The sequence below is a fragment of the Myotis brandtii genome, unplaced genomic scaffold, assembly GCF_000412655.1.
Source record: "Myotis brandtii unplaced genomic scaffold, ASM41265v1 scaffold147, whole genome shotgun sequence".
NCBI classification, from domain to species: Eukaryota; Metazoa; Chordata; class Mammalia; order Chiroptera; family Vespertilionidae; genus Myotis; species Myotis brandtii.
Genome location: NW_005355292.1, coordinates 1,363,788 through 1,384,358, shown reverse-complemented (window position 1 = coordinate 1,384,358; position 20,571 = coordinate 1,363,788). Strand labels below are relative to the sequence as shown.

At 52.5% G+C, this 20,571-nt stretch overlaps 1 protein-coding gene and 1 long non-coding RNA gene across 3 annotated transcripts in view; one reads left to right on the top strand and one right to left on the bottom strand.

Moving 5' to 3' along the window:
* Positions 1-7,743, top strand: part of KCNJ6 (potassium channel, inwardly rectifying subfamily J, member 6) — a 170,609-nt gene extending 162,866 nt beyond the window's left edge. Inside the window, exons 4-5 of one of the 2 annotated variants that reach the window (XR_313288.2) lie at positions 4,753-6,283; positions 6,735-7,743. Coding sequence is in view for 1 of the 2 variants with exons in the window: in XM_005861290.2 (XP_005861352.1) it covers positions 4,753-5,078 (326 nt within the window). In the remaining variant the exon portion in view is untranslated. Of the gene's footprint in view, positions 1-4,752; positions 6,284-6,734 lie in introns of those variants that run through there. The other variant, XM_005861290.2, reaches the window with a different exon arrangement.
* Positions 7,744-7,895: 152 nt separating this feature from the next.
* LOC106725243 lies at positions 7,896-19,737 on the bottom strand. The gene is made up of 5 exons (XR_001361117.1): positions 19,309-19,737; positions 13,729-13,824; positions 13,252-13,324; positions 12,718-12,920; positions 7,896-8,998 (listed from the first exon to the last, which is right to left on the bottom strand). It is a non-coding gene; the product is annotated as an uncharacterized LOC106725243 (long non-coding RNA).
* Positions 19,738-20,571: the final 834 nt, after the last annotated feature.

Here is a 20,571-nt window from a genome sequence, read left to right as displayed (position 1 = left end):
CTAACCCCCAACAACCTCTAAACCCAAACACGCCGTCTCTCTGGCTGCCGTGCGCATCCGTGTCTGCTCCTCCCATCTGCCCGGCGCCCAGAGCAGCATCCAGTCCACACGTGTGTGTGATGAGTGAGTGGGTCCGACCACACAGACACACAGACGCACAGACGCACAGACAGACGCACAGACGCACAGACACACAGACGCACAGACGCACAGACCACACAGACACACAGACGCACAGACAGACACACAGACGCACAGACGCACACACAGACACACAGACACACTGACACACACACACAGACACACAGACACACAGGCCCTGGCCCTGGCCCTGGCCCTGGGGGACAGCTCTCGGGGAGAGGGAGTTGGGCGCGTTCCCGGCTCCCTCCTGTGCGCTCGAGGGAGGTGTTTGTGCTTGAAGCGCGGGCGCAGCATTTCCGGGCGGGGAGGGTCCGGGCGGGCGGTCTGGGCTGGTGACGCTGCCTCTGTTTCCCCACCGGTACCAGGAGGGGGGGCGGCCCCCGAAGTCCCTGCCGCCCCGAGTAGGGGGATCCTGCGCCAGCGAGAATGTTTTGGGCTCAGCATCTCGGGTTCGCGTCCCGGGGCGCCCCGTGAATGAGCACAGTATTCGGGTGCGTTTTTTTTCTCTTTCCATCCATTCTGCGAGCAAAGCAAAAAGTCTCTCCCCGCCGCCCCATCCGGGGCCTCCAGGCCGCCTCCCGCCCTCCTCCTCGCTGCACCTTCTAGCAGGTGGAAAGCTTTTCACAGACGGTCAGTCGGTCGGCGCCCATGTCAGGGGCCGCCCCGCGAAGGCATTCGCAGGAGATCTCGGTTTTCTCCGTTTCTCCTCCGAACTAACTGCAGTCCCGCTTGTCTCCGGGGACCCGCCGCTGCCTCCTCCTTCGCTCGCCCTGCGCTCCTGCCATGCGCGCTGCTCTGGCCTCACTTGTATTTTCCACTTCATCCCTGACACGCGGGTCTCGGTCTCGCGTGGCCGCTGGGACATGAGCTAGCGGGGTCTGCAGTGTAGATGCTAAGCCCGCGGTCCCCACAGCAGTGTGTCCGGGATCCTAAAGGAGCGAGCAGAGCGGTGATGGCCACAGAGGAGGCGGGGCCGTGGGGTGGGAGGGCAGGGTGGGAATGAGGCTTTTCTCAATGCATCTGGTTATGCTGCCTTCATTTCTGAACCATTTAAACCCTCCAGTGAAATACAGATAGGGACACCTGAACTGACTGGGTATGAAATGGATACCGTGGCCACCTAGAAAGAACCACGAAGGAAGTAACTCGGACACAGGGCTCTGGGGATCCCACCTCCGGGGGATGCTCTAAGATTAGGAAGAGCTGCCCAGGCGTTTGGAATTTGACCTCATTGGCCTGCGGTTGATGGCGTCAAAAGGACAGAGAGCAGCCGCGTCCTTAGACGAGAGGGGCGGCTGCTGCCGCTCTCCTTCCGGGAGAGACTCGGAGGACTTTCAAAGGAAAGTAGGTTTTATGGACCAAAAGGAAGAAATCTTAAGACAGTCTTTGACGGATGGGCGTTCTGTCAGAGTAGAGTTTTTGGAAGCAGGAAGCTTCCTGATTGGCCTTCAAGTGCATCTGACAGTCCTGGTTGGTCGGGCTGGGAGAGTCGCATGGGTTTCTCTGTGTCAACCTAACCAGCATCTGCTCCTTCCTGTGAGACCTAAGTCTGGCACAGCAAGTCCCCAGTAGAGTGTTGGACGTGGTCATCCCCACACTGCTGTGTGTGCCTGTGGGGTAGAGCCAGTGAGACATCTACGGAGTGTAGGGAGCCGGGTGCTCACTGCTGGGGGAGAGCGACACAAACACCGCCTGGGAGAGCTGGGAAGAACCTTGGGGTTTGCCGTTGGACTTGGGACTCTCCCTGATTTTGCTAAAAAGGGATGGAGGTGGCTTGGTGTCTCCAAGCAACTTCCTAGAGAGCAGTGCCCCAGATTTGGTCAAGAATAAACACACTTGTGCAGAAGACAAGAAAAAAAATGCACAGGCTTAGAAGGAGAGCTGGTAGAAGAACACAAGGGCAGGTGGGAGAGAGGGGGGACCGGGGATTGGCAATGGTGAGCAGGTGTGGTGGGCAGCAAGGGTCCAACCCCAGCGGCTTGGGCCCCGCTGCTTCGTCCGCACCCCATTTTATCTTGTAGAATGTAAGTGGGGGCACTTACCGGAGCTATAAAGATCCTCATTAACACATGGTCCCTGTCTTCAAAAATAAAGCGAATAGTGTGCTGATGGAGGGCCCGGGCTGTGGAGCCCGACTCACTAAACTAGAGCCTTGGGTCCACTCTCCCTGGGGTTAGTTGGCTGCGTTGGCATCACAGCCCGCAGACGGGGTGGCTTAACCAACAGAAATATATTTTCTCACCGTTCTTGAAGCCAGAGGCTCCAAGATCAAGGTGCCGGCAGGGTTGGTGTCTGGGGGAGCCTCTCTGCTTGGCTGGCAGACAGCCGCCTTCTCGCTGTGTCCTCGCCTAGCCTCACCTGTGCACACAGGACAGAGCTCTCAGTGTCGCCTCCTCTTACAAGGACACCAGTCCTATTGGATTAGGGCTCCGCCTTCTGACCTCATGTAACCTTACTGACCTCTCCAAAGATCCCGTTTCCACATACAGCCACGTTAGGGGGTTGGGGCTTAAACATACGAATGTTGAAGGCACACAGTTCAGTCCATAACCCTGTGTGACCCAGGATGGTTAACTAACCTCTCTGGGCCTTAGTTTGCTCCTGTGCAAAATAGATGTGTCCGCACCACCAGAGAGGGCTGTTGTAAGGATGTGATGGCCCAGGCACAGAAAGCGTTTGGCGCCTGGCATACAACGCACACTGATAAACGGTGTTTGTGACTTAATTCAATACCTAATTTGTGGATTCATCAACTACTTGGCGAGAGTAGAATTAGGAACACACACGTAGATGCCTTTTTAGACATTTCAACTTGTTCTTGCGAAGCTAGTGGTGAGTCCCAGTGGCCCGCCAATGTGTGGGCCACAGAAGGAGCAGCAGCCCTCCCTGGCGGCACCATGCACCTGGGCCAAGGCGGCTCTCCGGGTGAGTGAGGAGCACGGGCTGCACTGACCTGCTGGAGGGGAGCGTTCTTCCAGGACCTCAGAGATGGCAGAACGTCACGGGCCACCCGGGTTCTCCCACACAGAGACTCCGAAGCACAGTGTGCGGCACTTTCTCACCGCACTAGCCCAGGGCTGCTCTTCCTGAGCGTGAGGACCAAGAGTGAAGGAGGGTCGCGTCCTACAGCCTAGCATTTGCAGTGAAAACTCTCGCCCTGGCCGGTGTGGCTCGGTGGACAGAGCATCAGCCTGTGGACCAAAGGATCCCGGGTCAAGGGCTCCTCATCCGCCCGGGCCCTGGTCAGGGCTGGTGCAGGAGGCAGCCAATCGATGTGTTTCTCTCACATTGATGTTTCTCTCCGTCTTTCCCTCTCTCTTCTACTCTCCCTAAAAAAAAATCTATAGAATAAAAGCGAAATATGCTAATTAGACTGGACATCCTTACAGATGACCTTCTGGACGAAACCAGGGCTGTGAGGGAAGCCTGGGTCCTGGGTGCCAGAGGGAAGCCAGCGCCGGCAGCTGGGGGAAGGAAGGCCTACTCTTGCACAAATTTCGTGCATCAGGCCTCTAGTAAATAAATAATTAAAAATTAAAAACATTTTAAACATTAAAAAAAATTAAAAATAAGCCCAGAGCATCTCCAGTGCAGTCCTGGGGTCTGAATACTGGCAACAGATTAATTTCACAGGACGCTAAGGGGGGAGGGGCCCACCACTTTTATTTTGCTGGAGTCAGATTCTCGGAAATGTTGATCCTTTGTCTACCTGCTGAGCAACTCCTCTGGCCTTTGCAAGGGGGAAGGAGGCTCTCTCTTGAGGAGGCTTCATGGCGCTGGCATTCGGCACAAAACGTCTCCCACCTGATGTGCTGCTGTGAATCTAAACATGGGCTCTGCCTGCTGAGTCCCTGGCGTGCGGGCCTGGCCCTAGGCTGCTCGGTGCCTGTTCCAGATCCCTTCGCTGCCTCCATGGCTTTCCCGGCTTCGCGGTGGGGCCGTGGGAGCGGGGCCTACGCAGCTAATAGAGAAGTCGACCCTGAAGGAATGACCGAATGGACGCCTCCGTGTCCGGAGTAGTTTTGCAGAGATGGCGGGGAAAGCGCGCCCATTGCATTCCCTGTATTTACACCAAGCCTGTGGGCTAGTCTTCTCTCGGGAGGCGGGTGGCGTTTCCCTCAGTCTGTCATTTCACACTTAAAAAGAAGCTACTCCTGGCTCAGGTCCCGGTAGGACTTAGGCACAGTTGGGGTGGGGGAGGTCAGAGTCATGACCTCAGGGCTCTCCCAGAGCACATAAGTGTGCACCTGTGTGCATGAACACCTGTGTGCACGGGCCCCTGTGTGCATGAACACCTGTGTGCATAGGCACCTTGTGCACGGGCACCTGGGCCCGTGTGTTTGTGTGTGGCCTGGCGGGCAAGTGTGGCTTGATGAGAGCCAGACTCTCACGTTGCTCCCCTGAGCGCCCCTGGGAGGCTTGGACTCCCCAGCACACGCTCTCGTGCATGCTAGCGTGTGTCTACAACATGGACAGCACCTCCATCGTTGTGACACCCTATGCAGGTCACAGTTGGAACAGCCGCAGGCAGCAGCCCCGCCCAGCTCCCCAAGGGCCCCTGGGGACAGAGAGCCCACACTCACACTAAAGCCTCCGCTCTTCCCTCTGCAGGGATGACATGCCAAGCTCGGAGCTCCTACATCACCAGCGAGATCCTGTGGGGGTACCGGTTCACCCCGGTCCTGACGCTGGAGGACGGGTTCTATGAAGTCGACTACAACAGCTTCCACGAGACCTATGAGACCAGCACCCCCTCCCTCAGTGCCAAAGAGCTGGCTGAGCTGGCCAGCAGGGCAGAGCTGCCCCTCAGTTGGTCTGTGTCCAGCAAACTCAACCAACATGCGGAACTGGAGACCGAAGAGGAAGAAAAGAACCTCGAGGAGCAAACAGAAAGGAATGGTGATGTGGCCAACCTCGAGAACGAGTCCAAAGTGTAGTCCCCCAGCCGGGCCTCTCCTCCCCAACCTTTCCCCAGGCCAGCCGCCCCTTCTCCTGTCCCCACAACCTTTCCTCTGGCCAGGCCACCCCTTCCCCTGTCCCCCCAACCTCTCCTTGTCTCTCATCCTCCTGCTTTCTGCCTCTCTTACTTTGTTCTTCCTTTATTTGTATTTAATTTTGGCATTACCAGAAAACAAATCTTCAAGGTGTAAAATCTCTGCCTGCCCTCCCTCAGTTACTCTGATTGAAGAGGTAGACACGATTTGGTTAAGGTGTAAGGTGCCCTCGTTGATGGCCCAAGCCTGTCTCCTTCCTAAATTCCACACACCCAACTCCTAGAGATTTAAGCTACTGACCTGCATGTGCTGTACAAGACCAGATCACTCACAAGAGTGTGGCGAACATGTGACCTGGGATACACATTAGGCCCAGTGTCTGTTCGTTCCTGCAGTGAGACACAGAGGGTAGCCCTCACTTTCCTAGATCCCCACACAGTTCATCTCCAGGGCAGGTGCTTGCCCCCCAAGGGCATCACAGGTGTAGGACCCAGGTGAGGCAAAGACAAAACACTGTACATATATATGCCTTATGTAAGTATTTTCTTTGGCAGTTATTAATAAAACCCAGCATGTACAAAAGTACTGTAGAACACAACTTCTAAATAATGTACATAGATATATAATTAGTGTAGGTTTAGATATATAACTTTAGAAATAAGATGAAAGAAAAAAGATTCTCACTGTACAGTAGGCATTTCCGTTCTGATGTCTTTTTCTGAATTGCTTTGATCCCATTGACTGCTGGCCCTTTCGTGCATGGCCTTTGTTCTGTGTCCCAGACTGGCAGCCCGTTCAGGTACCTCACTGTTCCCTCACTGATCCTTTCGTTGAATCTAATAAGCCATAGGTCTGGGGGGAGTTGGGAGGTCCAGCAGATGGCAAAACGCACCACCAATACACTGATATACTGTGAAATGTTTACAAACTGAGGCCTCTTGTTTAAGACAACCAGGGCCTCACTGACCAGCCTGGGGAAGAATTCCCCGAGGACATTCTCGGGCTTGTCACCAATGACATGTTCATGCTTTTCACACGAGCGCTCACCCTTTGTAGTTTGGGACACTCTTCTGCAAAACCACTGATTCTCCAGCGGTTCCATTCCGTAGTCACGAGAAACTACAGACTTTTACAAGGAGACATGGCAGGTGAGCAGAAGATGGTTGGGTCTGGAGTCATGAACTTCATAAAGGCTCATAGTGTCACTGACCTCACACACTGACTTTATCCTGCACTCTTTCCTGACCCGGGGGCTTATCCATCGGCTTCTTGCATTGTTATTTATTCTGAAATCAAATCCAAAGTGTTCAAGCAAAAGAAAACAAAAAAAAACTGCAGCCTTAATTCATTTCAATCTGCAAAGATAAATGTAGACATAGAGAGGAAGAAAAAGAGGAGAGAAGGAAGGAAAGAATGGAGGGAGAGCTAAGAGGGAGGGTGGTATTTTGTACTGATAATCTAAATTTCAATATAAAAATTTTTTTTTCAAATAAAGAAAGAGAATCTTACATGAAAACGTCAAGGGCAGGTGGAAATTTTGCACTGTGAAGATCTTTCACATTAATTTTACTCTTTTAAACTGTTTGTTCCCTAACGCAGTCGCCCATCATCAATATCCACTGACTGGAGGCAAGTTCATTGTCAGCTCCCACAGCTGTGCTCAGTTTGAGGCTCTGCACCGAGGAAGTCCAAGAACTCAAACTAGCCGTGCCTCCCTGTTGACCTTGCTCTCCCGCACCAGATCACCCAGGCCTTCGCCATAGTGGAGGGACCTTGTCTACTAAAAAGCGTGTGTGGGAGATAAGGAGAGCGGCTCCTCAGTCTATCACGGGGCCTCTCTTCTCCCATTTCCAAGACTTTGCATCAGGACAACTGCTTCTTGGCACTGACTTTCTGGAGAACAAACCTGTTGGCCATAGCCCCTTCCTGTTTGCCAACATCTCACTCTGCGTTGAATATCTGTTGAATCGTTTATTCTTTCCACACTCTGAGGAGGTTGCAGTCAAAGAGGAGGAGGGAGCCCCACACGCTTCCTGCCAGGCTGTGGGAGGGATTGTGGCCTTTCCTCCATGTACGTACGTACGTAGCCTTATACAGGGCGCTCTTGACTCTTGGGCGCTCACCCTACAGCACCCCCAGAGCTGCAGGGCGTGGCCTGGTAGCACAAAGCGAAATCGAGCAGGGGTTGCAAAAAGTCTGCTAATTTAGCTCTTGAAGACTCACTGGGCCTTTTTAAAACAGTTACTAAGGCTTAAAGGACCACACACGCCCTGTTGTCTGGTGGGAACAGCAGCTCGGGGCCCGTTAGCACAACTGAACAAAGAGCCTGACAGCCCTTGGTCACGCACATGGCGGTCGGTTCTGTCACGGTGACAGGGCCCCCCCGGGGTGAGGCCCTCCCTATCCCCACTGTCTTTGGTGTCCATGTAGTTGGAGACAGAACATGAACCAAATCTCGTTTTTGTAACGTGAGCCTCTGAGTCTCTCAACGAGGATGTTCCAGAAGACCCTTTTACTAGAATGTCCCGCGCAAACATGTCTATTTTTCTACAATTATTGATAACAGTTTAACGGTGTATTTTGTGTCAACTGTTCAAATTTGGAACGGAAAGAAGCTCATTAAGACTGGATTTTCTAAGCAGCAAGTACTGAATGGTGTTTTTCCGTTAAGACAGTTCCACAAAGATGCCCCCACGATTTCCAGTCCCCACACTCCGTATCCAGACCCCCTTCCCTCGGCCACTTTGTTAGCAAACCAAGTGCGATGAAAATAAACAAGCCTATTTTAATGCAACAGCACCCATAAGGAATAAGAATCACTCTCGATTGGTATTGTGGTGTCTGGTTGGTGTATTGGAGTCTCTTTTCCATAAAACCATGGGGGGTCCATTCGCTGGAGAAGCACTTTGAGCCAAAGGTGGCCGTTTGCTCCAGTTGACCCCGATCTGGAGAAAAGGGAGGATTCACCCCAGGGCGCTGAGACCCTCAGATTCTCAATCCCGCCCACCCCAGGGTGCTGAGACCCACAGATTCTCACTCCCGCCCACCCCAGCGGCGTTCCCACTGACAGAGCCCTCTTCACCTGTGTCCGCTTCGTGTAGCTGCACAGTTGTTTGTGTCTTGGGTGTCCCCTGGCAATGAGCACATCCTGGGTAGTGCCGGGTCATCGCTTTGCTGTTCCTTGGAAACCCGGCATCCCAGCCACTGGTCCAGGAGAAGGTGCCCTGTGCCCACCCCTCCTCCATCCGTCCCTCTCCTGTGCTCTTTCCTCCAGTCCCAGATCCGTTCCCGTAGTTCAGTAACTCGTGTTTCCTCTCCGAAATCAGCTACTGTCCCTGAAAGTGCCAACCTGACTCTCAAGCACAATTTCCTCTTCCAGGTTTAACCAGGTGAGGGTGCTAATGTCTGTTTTCCATTACATCCTAATTTCAAAATTACTTATGACTTCACATAAAGCCAAAATGTTGAAGTCTCCAAATGCTTTCCCTCCCTACACTTTCTCATATTTCAGTTTCCTACTTTTTTCCCCCTTTGCTTTTTTTTAAATTTAAGTTTAAGCAGGTATCGTAGGGAGGTTCAGAAACTATTTGTAAAGATGGATAGAGAAGAAGGCTATAGAAATGCTGTTAGAAACTATACTTGAACTCGCCGCAAGAATGTGAAATCATCTGGTTAGCTGAGCAATTCAAGATTTTTTTTATCCGTAGTCTTTTCCAAGACAGCTCGCCGTCAGACTGACAAGTCTTCAGTCTTCCTTTCCTCGGCCTGGGTGGTACGCTGTGGTTCACAACAGGGCAGTTGGAAATGAAATGTCCTGCAGACACGGTAGATACTCTCTCCCAGGAGTTCCTTCCGGTGGATGGCTGTGAAGTCAGAAAACGGCCAACACAGACAATTCATTGATAATATTATCTTGTTTCTAGACTTTAGGGCCAACCTATACTTACGGACATGTTACCCTTTAATTAAAACGGAGTAAAGCACGCCTCTTCCTACTATCTCTGCCCCTGCTGTCCGGGGAGCTGCAGACGCAGTGTGGCATCTGGAAGTAGAGCTTGCTCAGGCCACTAGAGACATTGATGAAGCACAGTGTGTACAGTAACAAGACGACATTATGCCCTACTGCGCGCCGTGTCTGAGCACTTACTCAAACTACCCCACTTCATTCTAACCCCTCGGGGAGCTGAGTGCTAGAATTTCCATGTTATAAATGGAAATCCAGGGAGTAGGCAAAGCACGGCCTGGCCCCTGGGTCACAAGGCCTGCGAACCACAGGCCCCGGTCCCATCCAGGTGCCAAGGTGTGAGCCCTGGGCTCTTTTTACTACAAAAAGGGTCCGCAAAGCAGATCTGCTCCCAGCCCCTGGCCGCCGTCTGGTTCTGGAAGCCTTGCAAGCTAGGAATGGCTTGACATTTTTAAGTTGTTGGGGGGAAAGTAAACTAAAGAAGACTATTTTGTGACATGTGGAAAGGATATGAAATTCTCACTTCAGTGTCACAAATAAAGTTTTATTGGAACACGGGCACCCTATCCGTTATTATTGCTCCCACACGCTAGCAGAGTTGAGGTCATGCAGCCAGAGGCTACAATATTGAGAATCTGGCCTTTACAGGGAAAGTTTGCTGGCCCCTGTACATACTACTAAATGCTATTCGTACCAGTAACTACTATTAGTTAGTAAGCATTATGCTGCAGTATTAAGAGATGCCAGGACAACTTAGAACAATATGCTCTCTCCCAGGATAAATCTGTACGCCACCCATAGGTCTGTTCAAAGGGGAAAAATACACATTTTTTTTGGTAAGCGGCCAACTGCTTCACAGGACTGTGGTAGCCCAGTCATAAGTCAGGTCTCAAAGAAAGACTTCTTCCTTCTCAGAACCCGCCCCCCAGAGTGGTGAGCAGAGGGACAGCCAGCCGGGACCCAGCGGCCAACTCAGAAAGTGAGGCGGGAACACTACCCACTACTGAACAGCACAGAAATGGTGGTTCCCAGGCAGGGACCGGGCTAGAGCTTCGCTGGGACCCACAGACACTTTACTATGTAGTTGGGCCTCAGTGGGGTAAGCTGGGCTTGCAGGGGAGCGCGCAGCCCCAGCTGCCCCCCCCATCCCAGCCCTCTCTCCCCTGCTCTCTGGCAGGAGGACTGCACTCACCTCTGAGCTGTCGTTGCTGTGTCCCTGCTGGTGCCCCCTTCCCTCCCACCACCCCCCCTTTCCCGCCTGCAGTGACCACGTGATAGATGAACCCTGAGCTACTGTTGGGGTTACGCGCACTAGTCTGGCCCCCTCCAGTAGCTCAGTGAAAAGCTTAACATGCAAATAAGGACGTACATGCTTCTCTTGGAAAAGGAGAAGCGAGAGTAGGAAAGGGTGGTTACTGGGCTGCCCGCTGCTTTCTGAGGCTGGGGCAGCAGAGATGGGTGATGACGGAAGTGGTGGATGGAAGGGGCCCGGACAGCGGGGCTTCGCGATGAGTCAAGAGGAAACTCGCTCTTCAGTGTCACTGAGCTGAGCCTCTGGGCTTCTAAGAAGCATTTCCAAAGCCAAAGGGTCGGCCAGGCCCAGTGGTTCCCGCTTCAGTTCTACTGAAAACGACATCGACTTTCCTCGTAAGCGCTCTCCTAGAAATGACGTGAGAGAGAAAATATTTGTAACAAATCACTGAGATGTTGTATTGCCAACACATACATGATGGAAGTTGAGGTGGACTTGCTCCTGGGTCGGAAACTAGGGAAGGCCGTCTGCAACACGGATCATGCAGAAGGTTTGCAGCCCTGCAGCGGCACGGAACCCCCGGTAACTCAGTGGGAGGGGAAACTCTCCAAGTTCACCACCATAAAACTCAAACAAATGCAAAAGGAGTCAAACTTTTACTTGGCCTCATTGCCTTGGTAAAAGGAAGCTTCCGGCCTCCACCTAGTTCAGAGTCCTGGGTGAGGGGGGACAAAATACTTCAAGACACCAGATGGGTTCACTGAGGTCCCAACGTGACTAAGTGATGGAGACTGATCACCAGTGACCGTGGGACTTGCAGGCTTATTTTTAGACGCTCCCCACCCCTCCCCATAGGCCCGAACCCTAATGTGCTCTGTGGTTGGCCAGAGAAGTGTGACCACATAGGCCACAGGTCCTGATTTCAGAGAATGACATGTTTCTACTGACAGATGAAACGGAGCATTTTCAGAATAAAGCCCTGTGCTCACACTGGGCGTGAATACTGTGCTATCACCCAGCCACTCTCTATAAGCATAGGAAGGGCTGTAAGTAGCAGACACTGGGGAAAGAGATGTGGAACTCATCATCATGTCTAAGAAATCATAAAACATCCGTCCAAAGAAGCAAGATAGCCCAGGAGCCTAAGATCAGACCTCGTTCACCACCGACACTCCAGACCTGGCTGACGGCCCTACGGAGAATGTCAATGTGGGGTGTCTCACTGCCACACACAGCTACAGAGCTGGGTCGGCGGAGCCCGGAGCTGGGCCGCCACCCGCTGTGCGTGACCAGAGCCTCCGGTCCTGGGCCAGCATTGTCAGAGGAGGAGGAGGAGCGCTGTCCTGAGGTCCGCCCAGCAGGTGCCGTTCTGGCATCAGCTCTGGCACAGCTGCCCGTGAGACGGGGAAGGAACAGTGCCCTCCCTTGGCTCAGCCTTGGGTTGTCCAGAAGCTTGGCCATGCCCACCTCTCTGGGCGAGCCTCTTCTTCCAGGCCTGGTCCCTGCCCATCTAAACAATGACATCCCCCGCCCCCCAGAAATGTCTTCCGGGAACCCTGTGTCTTTGAAGCTGACCGTGGCCAGCACTCTTGACACCACAGAACACCCACCTGGGTCAGGGAGACACCTCTCCCTACAGGAACTAGTGTAGACCCTTTGAGTCCCCTGTGCACAGGGCTGCCCCTCCCACACTAAGTTAAAGTCCAACAACACTGATGCATAAATGAAGTATAAGGAAGTCCAAAAAAGGTCTCATTTTCCCATGGCGATTGTTGTAGCCTTTTATTCCCCTTCGCAAGTCACATTCTTGAAACTCTAGGAATCGTCACTTTGGGGCATCATGATGCCCTGTGCACAAACTCAGTTGGCTCATCCGATGACCCCAGCCATCTCCCCAGATGGTCTGACCCTGCTCCCTCCTTTTAAGAACAGGGGCTGGGTCTGTTCAAACCCACCCCACCACCAAAACAAGTGCCGCCCTGGGCAAGCAATGGTGCACCCCTCCCTTTCCTCTGACAGCCACCCAACGGGGACAGCAAGGCCAAGCCTTTCCTGATTTGCAAGGAACTCTGGGTGGCCACGCAGCTGGTCGTGTCTCCAGGAGCCCACACTTCAGCCCACTGCAGGTTGTCCTCCAAGCACGCCCAGCGCCTCTTTCTGAACCCCCTCCCTCTGCTCACCACCAAGAGTTGTCTTTCCCGGCACCTTCTTCTGAGTGCCCATGCCATCCTTGAGCAGCAGCCAAGAACCTGTTCCTGGGGCTGCTCCTATCTCTTGCCGTTTCTTGTCCACCCCCAGTTTTAATTGAGCATGTACTATGTTCGCAGTCTGACCACCTGAGATCAAAAATGTAAAAGAGTTTGTACCTGCCCCAGAGACACCCGGAGAGCCCACGAGTGATGGCTGGGCATTATGATGCCAGCCCATAGCTCAGCAGAGGGTAAGGGAGGTCTTGTGCCAAAGGCCAGCTGGACTTCTGCAGAGAAATCTTCTTGTCCCTTGAAACATCTGCGTAGGCAGGGGCTCGCCAAAGATGGCCCTGAGTTCTTTCTTCATCCCGGGGACATATCTAAGACGAGAGCCACCCAGGGACAATGGTAAGCGCTCACACCTTCCAGGATTCCAAAATGATGACAAATACCTGCCTGTGTTGGCAAAGTAGTCTCCCCCACTCCACTCCCCCCCTCTCCTCCTGTCTGCACAGACTGTGCTCCGGGGAGAAATCCTAGCACCCATGTGGTGCCTGGCTACCCAGGGCCTGCAGGCTGCTGCCGTGGCAACCTGAAGCCTGTCAGCCTGGACCCCTCCATGGGGTCTGAGGACTGGCAGAGGCCCGCTCCACCTGCAGACCTGGGGAAACCAAGGTGATATGGGCAGTGCCCAGGCAAACAGGTACTTACTCAGCATGCCACGTGCGGGATATTCCTGCCCTTTCTTCCTAGGATGGCATGTCCTTCGGTGGCCAAACTGCTCCTAAAAAAAGCTATTCTTTATTTCCACACCCAAATCATATTCATCTTTTTAAAAAGATCCCAAAACTAAATTCACATAATCTGATCTAACGTATGTCCATAGAGCTGCCCGTATTAATCATTCAACTCTGCCTAAAAGATTAAAATTGGCCCCCAAATATAGTTACACAATATTCCAATAATAAGCCTAACTACAAACCAAAGTGATTTAAAAATGTTTACTTACAAAAAAATAAATAAATAAATAAATAAATAAAATAAAATGTTTACTTACAAATTATTTTTTTAAACCTGATTTCATTGTTTGAGTCTTATATGTGCCCTGACCAGGGATCAAATGCCCAACCTCGGTGTATCTGCATGATGGTCTAACCAGCTGAGCCACCCGGCCAAGGCTGTGGCTACCTCTCCCGGCCGCTATGAACAGCTCGGTCAGCTCCAGCGGGTTGTTGGCAACTCCTTTTCACCTGAATCCAGCGCTACCTTCCCTGAAGCGAACACCTAGGGCCCAAGCAACAAAAAGTAATACTCAACCAAGCAGCACAGAGCTAAGGAGGCAAAAACCGTAAGCCATCGTAATATTTTAATTCAACTGATTTTTTCAGCCATATCCCTCTTTTCCACTAATAATTGAAAGACAATTCATCGTATTTTTCCTAATAAACTAGCACAACACTAAGGCTGAAATATTTACTACGGACCATAAAATATGAGGTTGTCCTGTGAGCCATTTCCTGAGACAGAAAGAAAATTATTCTGAAAAGTTCCTCACTAGGTTAAAAGCCCACAGGAGCGCCTACACTTTCCCGGCCTTTTTGAATGCTGGCTCCGTGAAACGGAAGATGAGTCTGAGTCTAGTTTGAGGGCTGCATGTGTGTAGACATTCATGTTTCCATTGACCTGGAAGTTCCTTTCTTACCAACACATGGAACTGTCAGGAACCTTTTAAACCAAGCACAGCCCGGCCTCCCCAGGCCTGGCTCAGCAGGCGGGTGCCTCTGGGTGCACGCTGGTGTCCCCGTCCCCGTCCCCATTCCCAGAGGACACACATCTCCTAAAAAGAAACAAGGCACACACACCTGCTCTTCCGCACTGTGCCCAGAAATTTTTGGGGGGAACTGGAGTTTTTGGTAAAATGCTCGCAGCCTAGAGAAGTAAAATGTTTTGTTTTCAAGGAGCATGAAGCTCGCCAAAGCTGGGAGCGGGTGCGCACTCGTGTTTCTGTTCTCAGGGACCCAAGCAGCCCGGGAAAACCAGACCAGCACAGAGCGCCACTCGGCACTCTGAGAGCTGGCTGGTGCTCTGGCTTCTGCTCACCATCTGCACTGGCTGGACTGCGGGCTGGTCCCCACACACCTATAGGCAGCGACGTCCTAGACCCGTGGTCGGCAAACCGCGGCTCACGAGCCACATGCAGCTCTTTGGCCCCTTGAGTGTGGCTCTTCCACAAAATACCACGTGCGGGCGCGCACATACAGTGCGATTGAAACTTCGTGGCCCATGTGCAGAAGTCGGTATTTTGTGGAAGAGCCACATCAAGAGGCCAAAGAGCTGCATGTGGCTCGCGAGGCGCAGTTTGCCGAGCCGCAGTTTGCCGACCACTGTCCTAGGCAGATTGTTGGGAGGACTCTAAGGAGCAGTGGCATCTTCCTCGCCAGCCTCCTGGCTGCCAGCTCTCCCACATGGCAGCTCTGTGCCGAGGGCCTCAAGCCACACCGAAGCCCTGTGAGCAAACACCGACTCCACTCTACCGAGGAAGACCCTGAGGGCTACCGGGGAAGTTAACTTACTCGTCTCAGAAATAAGGCAACCGAGTTAAGAGGCCAGGACAACTGTTCTGAAATTTAGCGACGGCAGGTCAGCCTCCACATAAGCCATCACGGATGGTTTCCTGGGGAAGGAAGGGTGTTTGTCCTGAGGTTCCTCACGGCTGGGTGGCATTGGGGGATGGAGATCCAAGACAGAGGGCCTTCCTTTCCGTCTGAGGGGCCAGCCGGGGAGAGGGTCCAAAGATAGACGCACACAAAGCGAGTCTGGGTGGTGCCGAGGCCAGCCTGGGTGGGGCGGGATGGGGTGGGGTGGCTAATTGGAGAATTCAATAAAATGTGCATTTTGAAAACTGGTGTGAGATTGTAGGGGACTCAGGCTCCGGGCTAAGGAACCGGCCGGGCAGGAGAGTCACAGCAGATGCATTCACAAGCCCGCCCAAGTGCTTAAACGCTCGTGGGTCTTCAGGAAAAATAAACCTATATAATAGAAGCCTAATATGCAAATCGACCGAACAGCAGAATGACTGGCAGAACGAATGGTTGTTATGACACGCACTGACCACCAGGGGGCAGACGCTCAACGCAGGAGCTGCCCCCAGACCACAGGCCCCAGGCTAGCTAAGGCGGGTGCCAGGGGAGGTCCCCTGATCAACCCGCCGGTTACCCCACAGATACAGATCAGCCCTGATCGCCAGCCAGGCCTAGGGACCCTACCTGTGCACAAATTTTGTGCACGGGCCTCTAGTAATAATAATAATAATCTTTCAGTGGAAAGAAAGCCAAATCTCCTTGACCAAACTGTCAAGTGGGTTGAAATGATTCAGCGAATCTGAGAAAAATGGTGGAATTTCTACAGCCTTGAGTAGTAGACAACATGCCCAGCAAAACCATAAGACAAGGGTTACACAGGGGAGACTTACAGATATTAACCAACACGATGGCAAAACAAGGCTTCAGCCGAGGGGCAGTGCTCCTTTAGAGATGAGCCGAAAGGAAGGAGGAAGAGCGCACACACCCACCCAGGCTCTGGCCTCCCTCTCGCCCCGTGACTGAGGTTGGCTCTGAAGTCAGCCCCCCTTCCCGCCGCCCTTCCCACCGCCCTTCCCACCGCCCTTCCCACCGCCCTTCCCACCGCGCTCTTAGATAAGGAAAGCCAGGCAGGGCTCCGGTAAGGTTTGGCTCCTGACCCACCTTTCGGTCCTTTTGTAACTCCCTTTGCTCAACTCTTAGTACGTCTGTGCACGGACATGGAGATGAAAGCATGCCAAATGCAAAAGCACAAACTATGTATTGAGAAATTATTACAATGCCAATTTTTTTTTAGAATAAAACCTGTATCTTTAAGAACTTGCTGTGTTAGGGAAACTGTTTACATATTGAGGTGTTCCTCCTTTTTATGACTGGAACAATAAAAAAATTAACATGGTTTTGGCTTCTTCTGTGTGTGTGTGTGTGTGTGTGTGTGTTCAAAGAAGGCAGCCTTTTCTCCAGGTGGGCAACCCCCGCTGAGGCCCTCCTGGACTTCCTCCTTGTAGTTCAAGAATGAACTGGTAAGAGTTCCCAGGCTTCTGCCCAGCAGGAGATAACTCACCCCTGCTCCCACCAAAAACAGCAACAAAAACACTGAGCCTCATCATATTAACACGCCCACAGCACCTGCTGAGCTAGGGTTAATTATGCCCATTTCAGAGACCAGGACACTGAGGCTCTTGAAGCTTTAGTAAGCTGTCCCACGCCTCCCAGCTAACAAGCAGAGGAGCCAAGATTCTAGTCCACATTCTGACCAAATATCTGCACAGAGCAACCTGGCTGTGCTCCCCAAACATGTCCAGACCCCTCGGATGTTGGAAACCACGATTTCCATGCACCCAGAGCCTATTAGCTAACAGAAATTTCTGGAAGCTTTGAATGCCTGCATGGTAATCATCTAACTGTAAAATAATTGTTTCCGGTAGGTCTGCCTGTCAAGATGCCCATGGAGCCCAGCTGTCACCCCAAATTAAGGATGTCAGCGGTATTGACCGGGGAAACTTGGAGCGGCCACTTCCAATTATTTCATTAGCAACTTCCTGCTCACCATCACCCGAGGCGAATATTGTGGGCATTTTCAAAGTCACCATTTCCTCCCTAAAGTCGCGCTCATGTTAGCTAATCCAGCCCCTAAATTAGAAGTTTATGCAAATTAGGCTGAAAGGGACTGAGAAGCTTAGGAAATAAGCAACCCTCTGCTTCTGGGGAGTTCTCAGAGCGCTGGGCCCAGCTGTGCACGCCCCACCCAGCCCAGTCCAGGCTGCCCCACCTCCAAACCCTGGCACCTGACAGCACCGTGCAGCATGCCCCTGAGAACCTTAAAGCAGGGAGGGTGGATTGGTGTTGGGTAGGGCAGCTCGGCCTGCGTCTGTGTGGTTTTGCTCCTTAAAGAAGCAGGAAGCCAGTGTGACAACCGTGAGGACTCACAGAGCTGTTGGAGGGACCTTCTCTGTGTACCTGAAAGACTTACCCCGCACGTTAAGAAAACCGTTCCAGGTGCGTGGGATGCAGCGGTTCTCAACCTGTGGGTCGCGACCCCTTTGGCGGTCGAACGACCCTTTCACAGGTGTCGCCTAAGACCATCCTGCATATCAGATATTTACATTACGATTCATAACAGTTGCAACATTACAGTTATGAAGTAGCAACGAAAATAATTTTATGGTTGGGTCACAACATGAGGAACGGTATTTAAAGGGCCAGGAGGTTGAGAACCACTGAAAGGCATCTCCTCCTCTCAGCCCAGCACTGCCCCGCACAAGCACTGCCACGCCCCCCGCGTCTCACACCCCCGCTTACATCCCCCCCCCCACGCACGTGCCAAGCCCGCCCTCTCCCCCTCCCAATCCCCCTTCCCCTGCGTATCTCACACCTTGGCCTTGACACTGCCGGGCCCCTGCGAATCAGGATGAACGGTAAGATTCCCAGGCTTCTGCCCAGAGGAGAGAACAGGCAGTGCCTGCCCCTCCCTCTGAGCCGGGCTACCTCCCGCTGACCACTAGGTGGGACCACAGCTCGCCAGATGCCAAGTGAACACGCACATGGGATTCTCCGAGCAGCCGTTCTGCAAGGGCCGAGCTCAGGGAGCTGCTAGAGAAATTCTGTGGGTGTGTTTCTGGCTAACTGTGGTTGGGGGAAATATGCAACTAGCATTGGTGTCCCATCTGTGCCCGGAGCAAACTCCAGCTTTTCCTCGTGTCCCCTCATGCCCATCCTTCATCACTGCACCGTCACCAGGGAAGAAGCCCGGGCGGAGACTTTAGGGGCTCACCCCACCCCACAGTGAGCAACAGGCAAAGGGGGTGGCTCCGCAGAAGAAAGACCCTGGCCAAGACCCAGGGGGAGGAATGGGTCCTGAAGGTGAAGCCCAAGGTCACCAGTCAGTCATCTGCGTCAGAGGTCCCAGGGGTGTGGAGTTTGAGGACCAGAGCTTGAGAAGTGGGTGGGCGAGGGGTCTGGGAGACCCTAGAACACACCCCACATTCAGTATAAACATGATGGAGCTCCCCTCTCAATAAGTATTGGAGGAATCCAAGATACTGTAAATGTGAAGTTTGCATCTTAAAATACCTGCAAATGTGTGAAATAGCTGCGATTTGCTCTTGCAGATCAGGGAAGCCATCCTCAGCTCACCGCAGATTCCGTCAAATACCCGCCCACCCGGGTTCTGACACGGAACCGCAGTCGGCAGGGCGGGGGCCGCCTCCACGCCCACTGAGGATCCCCATCAGATCATGGGGGTTTGTTGGCATGTTTGCGACTCAGTCAGAAAAGATTTGAGAGCAATTTCCACAGAGCGAACAAGAAGACACTCCTCCGGACGAGAAAGATCTTAGATGGGAAAATTCCCAGGCAAAAATATCTGAGAACAAAACAATAACAACAGAATTCGCAGGGCCTGGGCTAAACTGATCGAAGGACATTTAGGAACTCAGTCTTAACTGATGAGCAAGTTATTCAGGCACATGGAAGTCTGAGCAGTCGTGTGAATTTACAAACCCCACTCATTCACTCGGGGGATCTTCACGGGGACCTGTGCGGAATCAGGCACAGTGCTGGTCAGTTTCTGTGCTCAGCGCATCTACAGACATAGAAGTTGAACGGTCCAAACCCCCTTATCCAAACTCCCGGGAAGCTTTGCGACTCAGAATGTTCCAATTTCCCAAAGAGAAGAAGGTGCACAGACCTGACGCTGCAGAGCAGGCCCGGTGAAGTCCACAGCAGCGCCTGCAGCCAAGCACACAGGCCACCAGAGACCAGACAGAGCCTCGGTTCAGGCCAAGGGTTTGCTGCTAAACGAGTTTGCTGCTTTCTGGTCTTAGAGCTTCCTGGGCTGTAGGACTGTGGGTAAGGGGTGGTGAATTGTGGGCACAAGCTCCATTTCCAGAGAGGCTCGGGACTCCTGGGAAGAGAGAACGCATGTGGCTCAGCAGAGAGTTGGGATCACAGGACGTCAACTGCTCAGACTCTCAGCCCAGGGTACACATGACATTCACATCCTACATGTGTGACTGACCGAGGGAAAGACACGTCTGTGACGTGTGATCGCCGAGCCTTTTCAGAAGCAAGGAGCACTCGGAGCTTGGATTTGCTGAGAACCCAAGCTGGGGAGGACGGGGTGGCCAGATCAGGATCTGCTCAGGAAAGAGGCAGACAGAGAGCGGAGAGGAGGATTCTGGGAGGGGACCTGAAGTGGGACCAGATACTAGTTTTTGTGCCATTTTGTTTTGCAATTTGTAATTTCTTGTCTCCTCACAAAACCATCCCACACTCTCGATATCTCACCAGCATGTTCCAAAGTTGGATTTAACTCAATGATGCATGAAGCTGCTGAGACCAAGCCAGTGGCCCACCACCTGTATCCGTGTCAGTGCGTGAACCTACAACACTGTTTGACATCCAGGACAGCAGCCCTGGCTCAGGCGTGCTTTGTCAATATACTCTGGAACAGGAAGGCATGGTGTTGTTTTCCAGCGGAAGAAATCTAAATGAGCTTCCCAACAATATACAGAGGAACCACCAAATAACATTCAGAACAGGATACTGACATGCTCCAAAGAAGCCCTTCCAAGAACAGGGAGCAGGTCAAATGAAGGGAGAAATAAAGAAGCAAGAAGGTGCCAATGGAAGCGATTCGAGAAGCCACCAGGAGGTGGGTCATAAGTGCTGGTGCTGCACAAGTGTGAGCAAGGTGCTTTGGAGGAAGGAGGAGAAAGGTGGGACCCAGGTAAGGGACTCACATTAGAAGGCAAAGAGGTGTCCGAGTGGCTCAGAGAGGAAAGGCATAAATTGCAGAGGACCTAGGAAGGTTTTGTGTTTTTCACGGAAAGAAACCCTTTGCAACTCTTCCATAAATAGGACAAAATAGAGATGATTCTTCCTGCTCTTCTCCTGAAATTGTTATCAAAACTAATTTGCTGCTTTTCTCCCTCTGGTTGGAAATTGCTCG